Here is a 14,281-nt window from a genome sequence, read left to right as displayed (position 1 = left end):
ATGACAACCCTTGCCATTATCAGAGATTGCCTCGAGAATTTGGGAGTGGAAAGGATGGAATGGCCTGCCTGCAGTCCTGAGATCAGCCCCATTGAACACTTGTGGGATCAGCTTTGGGTGCTCTCTTCATGCCAAAATGACCAACACAACCACAAATGCCTAACTTGCAACAAATGCTGGTTGAAGAATGAGACACCATCCCACAACAGAGTACATTGTTTGGCACTGGCGGAGATGATTTGGCAAGTTTTTCATGGGTGGAACCCACATGCTCAACTCTGATCCTCAACCCACAAATACATTTTCCTTGCAAATGTGACACCATTTAAGGAGAAATAAACAGGCCTTCTATTGATATAAGACTTATTGCTAAGACTCATTTTAACAACAAAGAGACAAACACACTTTTTGCGCTAACTTCATTATATTGTCTATCATGCTTACATCCTGTAAAACTGGAATCATTTCATAAGAGTCATGTAGTGTTAATACTACTAAAATAATGTCCTTCTCACTATCACTACTAAAACTACTAGTAATTATTATTATTATTACTGCTATTGTGTATCAGATACTGATTTACCATAGTAGACGTCTGTACCACCACTTGCACAGTATAGTACTACTTAATGTGATAGCCCATTGATAAATACCATACTACTGTACAGGGAGTGCAGAATTATTAGGCAAATGAGTATTTTGTCTACATCATCCTCTTCATGCATGTTGTCTTACTCCAAGCTGTATTGGCTCGAAAGCCTGCTACCAATTAAGCATATTAGGTGATGTGCATCTCTGTAATGAGAAGGGGTGTGGTCTAATGACATCAACACCCTATATCAGGTGTGCATAATTATTAGGCAACGTCCTTTCCTTTGGCAAAATGGGTCAAAAGAAGGACTTGACAGGCTCAGAAAAGTCAAAAATAGTGAGATATCTTGCAGAGGGATGCAGCAGTCTCAAAATTGCAAAGCTTCTGAAGCGTGATCATCGAACAATCAAGCGTTTCATTAGTGATGGGCAGATGAAGCCCCATGAAGCACTGAAGCTTTTCATCCAATTGGTTCACCCCAACGCGAAGCTTCATGAAGCTTCATTTGCTCTAGCAGGACACCTACTGGATGTAAAAATAATAGCTGGCATGAATTTGAAGAGTGTGGCATTTTGCACACAGCCTGTAAATGTCAACAACAAAAGGAGTGTGTAAAACATGTATATTGTAGTGATGGCAGTATACTGTGTATATTTATAGTGGCAGTATGGGAAATTATTATTTGGAAATGCTTGAAATGGAAATGATCATTTACTGTGAGGTGAGGTGTGGTTGGGGTGTGGACAGTAGTTGTGCTTTTGTAACGTTGAGGTATGGACAGCTACACACTGAGGCTTTGAGCCTCAGTCCTGCCTGTTCACATTTTATTCTGTAAAAACTAAATTTTCACTGCTTTTACGTCCTTTTTAGTGGGGAGAACATAGCTGGGATTTAATGATTTAACAAATCTTTTGAATCCTTTGTCCTCCACAATGCTAAATGGCTGGGAGTCCTCAATCACCATGCTGACCAGGTCTTCATCTATTTGAGATTGTTCTCCTGAGGAAAGACAATAAAGACAAAGCACAAATATAAATATCACACACGTAACTTATAACAGTTGTATAATATTGTTATATCATTTAGTAACATTACTGCATGCTATATTATCATTACATTTGATGGCTCACCTGGTCTTGCTCCACAATCGGTGTTCCTCTTATTCTCATGCAAAGCTCTGTAGTGCCTAAGCATGGATGTTGTTGTTATATCCCAGCTCCCTGGCACATAGCAAACACTTCACCTTGTACAAAAGTCAAGACAGCTCAACATAAATTGTATTGCACCATCAGTATCATGACAATACATCTTCTGTAGAAATTTACATACCTTGTTGGGAGGAATAAAATCAAAATGTTCCCACACAGGGGAGGACATCCTCCTCTTCTTAGCTGGCTCCATTCTCTCCTGACTTTCTCTCCTCACTCTCATAAACCTCCAAACGGTCTCCAAACTCTCACTAACCGCAACTCTCCATCAAACACCCACATTTTGAATGAAGTCTGAGGGGTTTATATCGCTGTCATATCTCGCGGCAAAGTTCGAACCACTTCATGAACCAGTCACGTGGTACAGCCGGGCAGCGAGGCTTCGGACGTCATCATTTTCAGCTCCTCCCATAAATGAAGCAAGCCTCGATACGCGCTTCGCGGAAACGCCCCCTCCATTACTCGACACACGCTCCGAAGCCTCGATACAGAACGTCCCATCACTACGTTTCATTCAAAATAGTCAACAGGGTCGCAAGAAGCGCGTGGAAAAACCAAGGCGCAAAATAACTGCCCATGAACTGAGAAAAGTCAAGCGTGCAGCTGCCAAGATGCCACTTGCCACCAGTTTGGTCATATTTCAGAGCTGCAACATCACTGGAGTGCCCAAAAGCACAAGGTGTGCAATACTCAGAGACATGGCCAAGGTAAGAAAGGCTGAAAGACGACCACCACTGAACAAGACACACAAGCTGAAACGTCAAGACTGTGCCAAGAAATATCTCAAGACTAATTTTTCTAAGGTTTTATGGACTGATGAAATGAGAGTGAGTCTTGATGGGCCAGATGGATGGGCCCGTGGCTGGATTGGTAAAGGGCAGAGAGCTCCAGTCCGACTCAGACGGCAGCAAGGTGGAGGTGGAGTACTGGTTTGGGCTGGTATCATCAAAGATGAGCTTGTGGGGCCTTTTCGGGTTGAGGATGGAGTCAAGCTCAACTCCCAGTCCTACTGCCAGTTTCTGGAAGACACCTTCTTCAAGCAGTGGTACAGGAAGAAGTCTGCATCCTTCAAGAAAAACATGATTTTCATGCAGGACAATGCTCCATCACACGCGTCCAAGTACTCCACAGCGTGGCTGGCAAGAAAGGGTATAAAAGAAGAAAAACTAATGACATGGCCACCTTGTTCACCTGATCTGAACCCCATTGAGAACCTGTGGTCCATCATCAAATGTGAGATTTACAAGGAGGGAAAACAGTACACCTCTCTGAACAGTGTCTGGGAGGCTGTGGTTGCTGCTGCACGCAATGTTGATGGTGAACAGATCAAAACACTGACAGAATCCATGGATGGCAGGCTTTTGAGTGTCCTTGCAAAGAAAGGTGGCTATATTGGTCGCTGATTTGTTTTTGTTTTGTTTTTGAATGTCAGAAATGTATATTTGTGAATGTGGAGATGTTATATTGGTTTCACTGGTAAAAATAAATAATTGAAATGGGTATATATTTGTTTTTTGTTGAGTTGCCTAATAATTATGCACAGTAATAGTCACCTGCACACACAGATATCCCCCTAAAATAGCTAAAACTAAAAACTATTTCCAAAAACATTCAGCTTTGATATTACTAAGTTTTTTGGGTTCATTGAGAACATGGTTGTTGTTCAATAATAACATTATTCCTCAAAAATACAACTTGCCTAATAATTCTGCACTCCCTTTTCATGCTGAATCTCTGCATAAAGTTATCTGTGGAATCACTATACCAGCCAAACTTAGCTGTAGACCAATCTGCAGATGAGACACTTTCCTGTGGCACTGGCTGATGATTATTTGTTTGGTCACATCAGTTTGGCAGTGGCTAAGTGTTCAGTGACAGCGTGACAAGGAACCGACAGACTTTTAAATAGACCAGGCAGTTTTATTAAATGAAAACTTCTTTGTATCCCTGGCACAAAATAGGGAAAAAGAAATTATTAAAAAATGTGATTCATATCAGTCTTTGCTTTCACTAAAATGTTTCTTTAAACATTATAGATTACATACATTATAGATCCAGGATTGGGACATCTCTAGTCCTGTGTGTTAGCGGGTAGCTCCACAAATAGGGGGCAGGTGAGGGTGGCTGTGGTTCAGGAATTAGAGCAGGTCAACTGCAGGATCGATTCCCTGGCTCCTCCAGTCTGCATGTCAAAGCATCCTTGGGCAAGATACTGAACCCTGACTTGCCCCTTATGCATCCATCAGAGAGCAAGTTTGTGAACAATTTCACAATGGATAAGTCCATGTTTGATTTGGGATTTGTGTCTATACTTCTCATCTAAAAAAATTGAAAACGGAGCTACAATAAAAATTAGAGACTGTTCATATGAGCAAACTTACAATTTCAAGTGAGGATCAAATAATTATTTCCCCCATGTACATTATCTTCTAAGCTGCATGACGAGCTGATGCAAGATAAAGCTTTGAGCCCCACACAGGAGAGTCCACTGTAAAGAGTGGAGTTAAAGTGTGGATGTCCTTTCGGTTCACTCCACTCTAAAGAGTAATTGTTCAGCACCTTCAACAGTGTGAGGTCAAGATCCAAAACGTTTTCTTGGTGTAAATAAACGTCAGATTTATGAAGTGCAAAAAAGAAGCATGTACAAGAACTGATCTTCAGGAACTCATCTGTTAGTCTTTGACTGTCATTTTGATCTAAATTAAAATTGCTAAATGAGAAAGATGAGCCTCATTGTGGACAATATAATTACAAGTACAGCTGCACTGTGAACTCTATGATTAGCGGCGTGGGCCACAGTCTGTGAGCTACAACATCCAAAATGTAATCTTTCAAAATATAAAAAAATTACAATTCTGTGTAGGTATGACAATGATTAATGAAGAGCTGTCCAGGTTGGATTTTCAGGTACCTCTGAGGTTGTTATCATCCCACATAACATTTCTTTCCATCAACCACCAATATTCTTCTAAAATGACATACATACATTTTAACTGTACAGCCACATATTTGTAAAGCTTTTAGTGCCCTAATACAATTTTTTTAAACACACTGTTGAGTTTTTGATGAAAAGATATGCTGGTTTTCAAAAGATTCCCTCGCTCTCTTTTTTTGCTTATTTCACTACTTTTCCCTGAAGCACTTGACTCATTTGCCGATAAAGGCATTTATTCAACTGTTATGTACATGTTAGTCATAAACATGTGTTTTGGTATGATGTAATGATGCTGTGTGATTCATATTGGATACACAAGTGCTTTGAAAATGTGTGGTAAGTGGGTTGCACTTATACAGCTCTCACATCCAGGTGGCAGCACTGAGAGCAGTTGTCTTTCTCCGGGACACTGACTTGTCAGACAACTCTATCATAGTCCCCTCAAACTCCTAAGTTCCCAATATATGTATATCATTTTGCTGTGGATGGATGTAAAACGGATAGTGAGTGCATGTTTAATGTAGGTTATCTTGACCCAACTATGAGCTGCAAGAATCAGTCAGGATTTAATGTAGAAAGTGTGTGAAAAGAAAAGGAATAAGATGAACTTAACCTAAGTTTCACTGTTGTTTTTTTTCCCGGAAAGTACTTTGGTCAACCATGTTGTTTTTAAAGTGCTCTATAAGGTTGGATTGTTGTCTTTAAAGAGGAGAGTACTGTATGTTCCTGTTTGTGGCCCCATATAACTTCCATCGCCTTTGCACATCTGGCTACAGCATCTGTCACTTTCCACTAGTCGGAGTCTCTGAGGCCACCGAGGCCTCGGTCACACCCAATGACAGACAAATAGGGAGAGGATGACACAGATAAGGTTCTGCATCCATCAGTGAAACAAATTATAGGTTAAGTCTGTGTGATAGTGGAAAGAGACCGTTAGCAATGTAGTGTGATTCCACTGCATCAGTTACATGGTGTACTCACTCTTCTGTCATATCGGGTTCAGAAGATGTGGTCAGTGATTAATAATGCTTTGTCACTGGCATAAGATTCAGGTTGGAAATCCATCGCATTTTAGCTGTGTGTCCAGACAATGTGATCTTTGTGGTCCTCTGTCACAGCAACACCACATGAGGACACCTCAGCTGTCTGAGCAGCTGCTCCCGTTAACGCCATCTGCGAACTGCCTTCGCCCTGGGGCTCCAAACAGGAGTGTGAGAAGTGTCCCTGAAACACGCTCATAAGCATCCTACCTACACGGTGTTCCGCAATCTGGGGATTAATACTTCCTGTGTGACCCAGACCTCAGCCTGAGGTCAGGTTAGCCTGGTTTAGGAATTAATGACGGGGGAAATGGTGCTCCTACTCTAGTCTTGTCCTGACTGAAAATAATCCAGCCACGTTCAGTCAAGTTGTCCTGTGCACAGTCATCCAAAACCTGCTTGTTTTGGCCACATTTTCTATCTTAACGTTTAATCAAACCGGCAATAAAAAAACCCCCCAAAAACAATAAGCAAAATGGGACACTGAATCAGCACACACTCAGCCTTTTGTAATGTCTCTCTGTACAGTTTTATTTACATGATACTATTCTGTTGTAATGCTGGATAGCAAGATTATATGTAATACATAAATATCAACACAGTTTTGTTTTTTCTTTTTTGTACAAATTTGCATATAACTAAGAATCAGAAAGGAAAAACTCAAACGGATACATACAGTTAACTTTAAATGAAAAAACAAAACAAAAAACACATCCATACGGGGGAGAAACAAGTCACAAACATACATCGGTTTCAATGTGTCAGGCAGCCATGAAAACACACTGTCGCACAGGTATGTGCACGTGCACTCACACAAAAACACACACACACTTTTTCCCCTCCCTTTTTTCCCCCCTTACAGTGCTCTATAGCAGAGACACAGAGACCAATAGCTGTTAGACAGATGAGAAGTTACATCTAATCTTGGTATCTATTATTTTTCATAAATCTAGCTCTGGCATGCTCCTGTAGTTCTGTAAACATGTGCTGATAAACTGGGTAGCTCTACAGTCAAAAGGGATAAGGAAGAGGTGAGGACAGAACACATGCACACAGCCCAACACACACACACTGTGCTCACACGAATGTTTTGTTAGCGCATTTAAAAAAAAGAAATCATGGTTCACATACCCTAACTCCATCAATGCACTGAATACATGTGCTAACATCAGTACAATGGAAGAGAAAAATAAGCTAATAAAACATAACAGATAATTGTCTTTCAGCAAATAAAACATCTGAAACCCTAAGTTGAATGATATTTGTGAAACACTAAACACAGATGAAGAGTGACTCATGCATTTATCCCATTCATTCATGCCCCTACAATATTGACGCCTACATTGACCCTACCAGACCCATGGGGGAAGGGTGCCATCCTTCCCCTCAGGCCACACGTCGGCTCACACACACATACACACACACACACAGTCCGGCAACAGTTGGTGGAACTCCTTCAGCGAGTAATTTGTGTGTCCCCGTCTAGCATGATACCTCCAAACAGCCTCAATCAAAACCCATCAAAGTGAAAGCAAGGTGTGCCGATTGGAGGGGTTAGGGGAATTCACCGACGCCGACTGTCACGATGATCAACTGCTCTGATGGGGTCGAAGCTGACGAAAAAAGTAAAAGGGAAGACAACGTAGCTTAACGCGGCAGCCGTGAGGTAGGTAAAGCTAGGAAAAGACATCGCAACAAATCCCCCCCTCCTCGTGCGAGGCAGGAGACGCTGACCGACTCCAGCGCCGACGGAGCACAGAGCGAGAAGTTCAAAGGTTGAGGGACACAACTTGTATGGACTGTTTCTGTGTAGTCTGAATGCTTTTGAGAGACCAGCCAGTGTCTTGACACGTGGCGGCGCGTGTTAAATGGCCGTCTACGGTTTGGCACAATAATGGCGCCTGGTATGGGTGAGAGGAGCACAGCTTATCCTGGACATGTAGCCTGGTCTGCTCTTAGTAAGACAATACATATTCTTAGAAAAAACAAAACAAAACGTCGGACTGAACGGCGGCAAAAAACGAGAAAAACAAAACAAAAAACCACACCACAGAAAACAGGATAAAAACTGAGTTAATCAAAAAAAAAAAAAAAAAAAAGAGGGAGAAAAGTGATCATTCATGCATCTTCCTCAGACAGGATCTTTTACGTTTTTCTTTTTTTCCTCTCCATGATCTTCTTGAGGTTGTAATTTTGTAAATCAAGTCTGTTCCATTCTCATTTATGCTCATTTCAAAGGTTCGCACTCATACTCCAGTCTTTTGTCAATGGTGTTTCATTGTTGCTGCCACTGCTGCTCTGTCTCATCTATTATATTCTCTGGATCTTGTCAGCCACCACCACGGGGTTCTCTTTGCGGATCTTGGCGGCAGCCTCGGCCTTGTAATCATAGGGACAGTTGTGCTTGTCAGAGTACCGGTGGATGCCGCAGAACAGGTTGCCACAGCGACAGTCGAAACCTGGAGGCGCAAAAATCAAGGGTTAAAAGCTGGAATGGGAGCGTTTCACAAGTGCACTGACAGAAATTCATGCTGAACTGCGACCTGCTCACTCACCTGTGAGGCCCACTCTCTTGCGGCACATGAAGCACCTGTTCTTTTTAGGTTTGGGGGTGTCACTCTTACTTTCCTCACTGCTAGAAGAGGCTACAGGAGTAGGGCTAGAAGCAGCAGGCTGGCTTACAACTACGCAGAAAGAAAGACAACGGGAGGGAAAAAAAAAAAAAAGTCATAAGTCACGGAAGCCTTTAATGTGTCATTATCCCTTTAATTCCCAGAGCAGCAAACAAGGCTGTTTGTCATACTTTTACAAGACAATGAAAGCCAGTGGCCTCTAAAATGTTGCATTGTTGTCCAAGATAATAGTAATTAGTATTTTCCTTATCTCTAAATTGCCCCTCTTGTTCTTGGCAGCAAAGAATACACTATTCTGAGCAAGCCTCTGGCAGGCAACGTTAAATCTGAGTGTCCTGAGAGTGGAGGTATTTTTAAACAGGTTTATTTTTAGACACTCTCTCTTTCTTGGAGGCTGTAAGTGAAAACCAACAGCGGAGCTTAAGGTATGCAGCGAAGCATCAAAAATAAAACTGAGGCTACAGAAAGAACTATGTAGCAGTGTTTGCCTCGAGAAGTGTGTTTTTTAGCTGTCAACTAGGTATGTGTAAAATGCCTGCAATGTTGCCAGCAACCAATAGGAATGAAAGCATGTTTTTACCAGGCTCTAGGGGTTCAGGTTTGTCCTCTCTGGAGATGCTCATCTCGGTCATTTGCTGAGTCACAGGAAGAGATCCTTGAATGGTTCTGCAGGTTTAACCAGCGGGGAGCGAGGTGAGTCAGTCATCACATTGCTCATTCAATTTCAAGAAAAGTAACCAGCAAACATCACGAGAGCTAATGGCAGCGGATACTGACCTAGACATGTCTGGTGAAGGGGCAGGGGAGGCATCAACCTTTGCTAGACTGGCTTCTAGTCTCTGGATGGCAGAAGCCTCTGAGGTAGGACTAGCAGTTGAGCCTGTATGATGACAATGATAATAAATTTAAAAATCCAAATAAATATAATCCAAGTGATGTGGGTTTGCATGCCAACAAGTGAGCTGAATAATAGAAACTGTTTTCAGCAGTTTCAGGCCTATCTAAAAATGTATTCAACGTCACTTCTCTTTTGGGACATATTCTCCCTTGTTCCTTGTTTCAAAGTACTGATAGTGTTTTGCATCAAGAAAAACTTTAATGTTGGATCACAGAAGTGCTTAAAGGAGCACCCCATCACCCTGACCCTGTCTGTTATTATCCACAGTGGAGTAAAAGCTTTAAATATACTGATTAAAGTTCATGTATTTGTTTACATAGAAACTGATGTAATCAGTCTGAGCTGCAGTAACTCTGAAGGAGAAGACAAATCAAATCTGTGTGTGCGGTCTTACCCATTGGGCCGAGGGGGCTCATGCGGTCGCTGCTCTGCTGCCGTGTCAGGTGTTCCTTGTAGCATACGGAGCACATACCATTGGTTCTTGGGTTGCCATAGAAACCGCAACCTGTGGCACAAAGCATGGGCACTGGACTCTGGTTCGTCTCTTGAGCCATTGCTGAAAGAACGAGGGAGACAGAGTGAGAATGCTTCTTAGACCGACGTGCAGTTTGCAACACCAACACCTCGATCTGACACGTGCATGGAAGAAAGAAAAAAAAAAAAAAGAACTGAAATGTTTTCCTGGACGCATTTCCACCCCTACCGCTCTTCCTGTTAGTCTGGTTCCAGAGAAACTGGTTGCAGTATCAACATAGCTGACTGATAACACGGCTGTCATTTTATGTAAATTCAGCTTTCTGTTTTGACTTGCCCTTTAGCCTGAATACAGTAATGAATGTGTCTCCGCAGGAATCCCACAGAACAAACAACACTCACTGTTCTCTGTTCAACACCTTTGGCAAAGGCTCGTATGTGCTCTGTTCTACAGCTTTGTTCACTGCAGTGTCACCTCTTCCCTCCTGCCGGCTCTTTTGGTGGTTCTGAGAAAAACTGAGAGGTATTCCCATTATCCCCCCCATCCTCTGCTTTTTGTAGGCTTTAGTGTCAGCTGTTCTTCTTCCTCATACCAAATTCAGGCCCTTACTTCCTCCATCTAATTAAAAACAAAAGCTCTGACTCACTCGCGGTATCATGATCGCAAAAGAACACACGAAACACTTCAGATTAAATAAGATTCTGTTTTTGCTAAATGGCACAAGGCTATAAGCGATAAACAAAGTAGGTCAGCTGTTTCACAAAGTGTTCCCCTCCCTACCCTTGGCTCTTGCCTTACAAGGCATTTCAAAACCTCCCTAGTCATTTCTCACCACGCATACGCCCAGAAAATGAGCGTGCATGTGCGTAACTTGGCAAAACAAGTAGTCCTGTGACGTTTGCTACCCGTCTTTGTGCAACAGCGCAGGAAGTTGTGTAATGGGAGACGGTGACTTTGAGGTGATTGATCAAAAACAGCCACATGAAAGGACAGATACACATGGAAGGCCTGGATTAGATAGGAAAGAAGAGCTGTGCCTGCCAGCCCTGTCCGGGCCATTTTACAACTCAGCCGATCACCTATGATTCTTCTCCCCGCCCCCCACACACAGAAAATAAATAAAAATAAAATATAAAATCCACACACAGCAACGGGCTCATATTTCCTCTGTGGACAACCTTTGCCCTGTTCTGGTGCAACACAGCAGCTGCTTGCGTTGGTGTGAAGCTCGTCTATATTCTGGTCACGGACACAAACAGGGCAGGCGAGCTCAATGTTCTGGCAGTTGGTTTAGAACGTCCTGTCAGTCCACCCGAGGTGTCCTAAATAACAAGCACCATTAGCTATCAGACCCCCACCCAAACCTGTCTTCCTACCACTTCCTCGTTTCTCTTCACCTGGATGTTTTCACCAGTATGTCAATAAAGGGTCTCCTTGGAAAAGCCCACAAAGACCTTTTTTTCCCTTTCATTTGTGTCACGTGTCCAACTGCTGACTGCTGAAAAATACCAGACAGGGGGACTCAGCTAAAAGCTAGTAACTAATGCGTAGCTCAAAATGCTTTTCATTTCAACCCCCTTTATATGGATCATCAGTAATTTCCTTTTAAAGCTGACTGACTTATCAGTTTATCGTGTTGACTAGATGTAGACTGGACGATTTTAGCTCCACGTTACGCAGAAACACTTCAATAAAAGAAAAGGTATTGATTTAAATTGCGACTAAATCACATCTGACGATGCAAAAACATATTACAAAAGAGGCCCATAGCAGTTAACACATTAACTTTATGACACAAAGGAACAATGGGTCCAGGTGTTTGATAAACAGCAGGCATGGTAACCTAATATTTACCAAGACCTTATAAGCACAGCGATAAGGTAAAAAAGACATGGCCACGCTGAATACTTCAAAAGACTTGCATGTTTTTCGAAACAAAGGGGGATCTTCCAGAGATACATAAAGCATACTGAGGGTCATTACACATTCACCTCAATCAGTCCCTACCTATAACAAAACATGCACTTGTGAATTATTCCAGACAATCCTATGAAACACTACAGATGTGAAATTGTAAAATACCCCAAACAAAAGGAAGTCGGGGGCTTTCCAGCACAGAGCAGATCATCAGTCACGACCAATAAACCCAACTTCCTTTCACAAAGGATCCAAACCCTTCACTATAACCAAATGTGAAAACTGGTCTGACTAGAAACTATGCCATTTGATTTCTGCGGACAACAAAAACTACTGCGGAAACAAAAAACGTACGTGTGATAATCTCCAGCAAACAAAAGGGGGAAACTGTGCTTCTTTATCAGGCGCAAGCCAAGCTCATATTTCAGGCCCTGCTGGGCTTAAAAAGTCCTGAGTCACACTGAAGGGCAGGGGAGAGAAGAAAAAAACAAAACATTTGGGCTTGTCACATGCTGTAAAATTTGCTCTTTAAAAATGGACAGTGTTGAAAACAAACCACGAGAAGCCTACGGGAAGATAACGGCACTAATGTTTTCTGAAAACCCACTGTCTAGACAGTGAGGTATCGGCTCCCTTTGTTTCTTCTTTCTTCCTTTGTCTGCAATCTCCCTGCTTCCTGTTTAGACATCGTTTTGTAGTTCGCTTTAATCACTTTATTTGTACTGAAATGCGGTGTTCTGCGTGATTTAAGCGAAGCTATGCGGACAACCACGGTTATATAATCACACTAAGGCACTTAGAAAGAGACTTGGTGATGCCACATAGTTCTACACATCGAGCAAAGCTCGTCTGAGCCAAAGCTGAAACTACTTCCTCCATCGGCCGAAGCCGTGCGAGAACTTATATTCAAGAAAATGTTCTGTAGCAATTTCGAAAGCAACTCTCTCGCCCTGCTTGCCTATTCAGCTTATGAATTTTCTATTTCTAGACAGGAATTAGCTGGCTTTGGTGCCCCATCCCCCAGCTCTCGGGACAAACAGAAAAATAGGCACAGCAACCAACTAGCTCGCTCCCTCCCTTGTTATTTTCACCTCCTTGAAAGAGACGGAATCACGTTCGAGGGCTTTTGACATTTCTACTCAGGAGGAGGAGATGGTGGTGATGGCAACTTTAACACGCTAAAGAAATGGGGGGTGGAAAAAGCTTGTTTATCACACTCAGCCATCACGCAACGCACCGCCTGACCTTTCAATCCACCGTTAAAGGTCGCCATCACCGACCGCCACCTCTGCAAACACCCATCGTTTGGCTGATTACCTCGATAAGCCGAGCTCACTTCCAAAATCATCCATATTCAGAAAAAAATCCCAAAAAACAATAATCCAAGATCATCACCTGCTAAAAATCGATGAAGTTTCTCGCGAGACGACGGGGAAAAGTGGCCGTTAGTGTGGGCAGCTGGAAAATGTCGATTGATTTCAGGTCCCGGTGAGGTCCTTTTCTCGTTCTTGCTTCGGTTATGTGCCGTCGTCCTCGGTGCCAGACAGGTTTAGAGGGGTTTTAAGTCTCCCTTCCTCGGCCTCCTACCTTCCTTCCTCTCTCTCTTCCTCTCCCGTTCCTTCTGTATGGATGTTTGTTTCCCTCTTTAGTCAGAGGAGTGGCGGTGATGTCACGGGTAAAACAACGTGTCCCCATTGGCTACCCGCGGAGCCCTCGAGCTCTGTGTACAGCTCTGCCAGAAAGGGAGGGCGCTGAAACTCAGTCTGCGCTTGCGCCACTTCGTGATTGCGTTATTACACATCTATTCGTCATCCTCCTACAAGGACGACCATATTGAGTAATCCACCTAAATGATAGGATGAATGAATAATGGTGCTGACAATGAGTGAATTAAAACAAGAAGAATGCAGGTCCGTGATCCGTGATGCCTCTTTGTAGAAGATTCTACACACTTATCTGTGAGATGGCACTATTAATGTGACAGCCTCGCCCCTCCTGCTACTCACATGGCCTATGATTATTTCTGTCAGAAGAACAAAGCAAGTACAGGTTGTAAACATGTTTTCCAGGAGACAAGCCAAGCGGACTCATTTCACAACATTTGGCTACAAACTGCTAATGTCCCAGTTACTGATACTAAATAGTGACCTTGACATTATCAATACTGTTAGGCCCAGTGAGGGCCCAGTCAGTCGTTAGGCCCTGATTTTAACCCTATTTCAAATCAAAACTGCTAACATCAAACAGCTCTTACAAATTGTGGATGAAGTTAAAAATGTTCAGACATTGTAACTATTTTGTCGAGTCAAACTAGTCTTCACAAAGATAGCTGTATAAGAGAAAAACACCCGAGCACCTGTGTTGATGTTGGGGAAGTTTTCAAGAAAAACACGTGAGCAGCACCATAAGATTGGAATTTTTTTAAAGGTGTACATCTGTTAGAATAATGCCTTGAGGAAATAATAAAGGCTGGCGCTAGTTACTGGACTGTGACCACTGAAAGAGCTTAGTGGGATTTCTGGGAATTTATAAAAGAAACTGAAAAGAGATTTTAGTCACAAAACATTACTCAAAGTGAGCTTT

General features: G+C 42.6%; 1 protein-coding gene across 2 annotated transcripts; it reads right to left on the bottom strand.

The window, feature by feature from the left end:
• Positions 1 to 6,280: 6,280 nt before the first annotated feature.
• On the bottom strand, positions 6,281 to 13,340 carry zfand5a (zinc finger, AN1-type domain 5a). 2 transcript variants are annotated; one of them, XM_004544230.4, is made up of 6 exons: positions 13,016 to 13,340; positions 9,701 to 9,862; positions 9,186 to 9,288; positions 8,989 to 9,074; positions 8,331 to 8,459; positions 6,281 to 8,234 (listed from the first exon to the last, which is right to left on the bottom strand). In XM_004544230.4, exons 1-6 carry the CDS (start codon positions 13,044 to 13,046, stop codon positions 8,086 to 8,088), a joined length of 660 nt encoding a protein of 219 aa, XP_004544287.1. In that variant the 5' UTR covers positions 13,047 to 13,340; the 3' UTR covers positions 6,281 to 8,085. The 2 variants fall into 2 exon arrangements, with proteins under 2 accessions (XP_004544287.1, XP_004544288.1); XM_004544231.6 differs by having other exon boundaries at positions 13,094 to 13,339.
• Positions 13,341 to 14,281: the final 941 nt, after the last annotated feature.

Source organism: Maylandia zebra, linkage group LG12 (genome assembly GCF_041146795.1).
Source record: "Maylandia zebra isolate NMK-2024a linkage group LG12, Mzebra_GT3a, whole genome shotgun sequence".
Classification (NCBI taxonomy): Eukaryota; Metazoa; Chordata; class Actinopteri; order Cichliformes; family Cichlidae; genus Maylandia; species Maylandia zebra.
The sequence above is the reverse complement of the archived record's forward strand: the minus strand, read 5'-3'. Positions and strand labels throughout refer to the sequence as shown.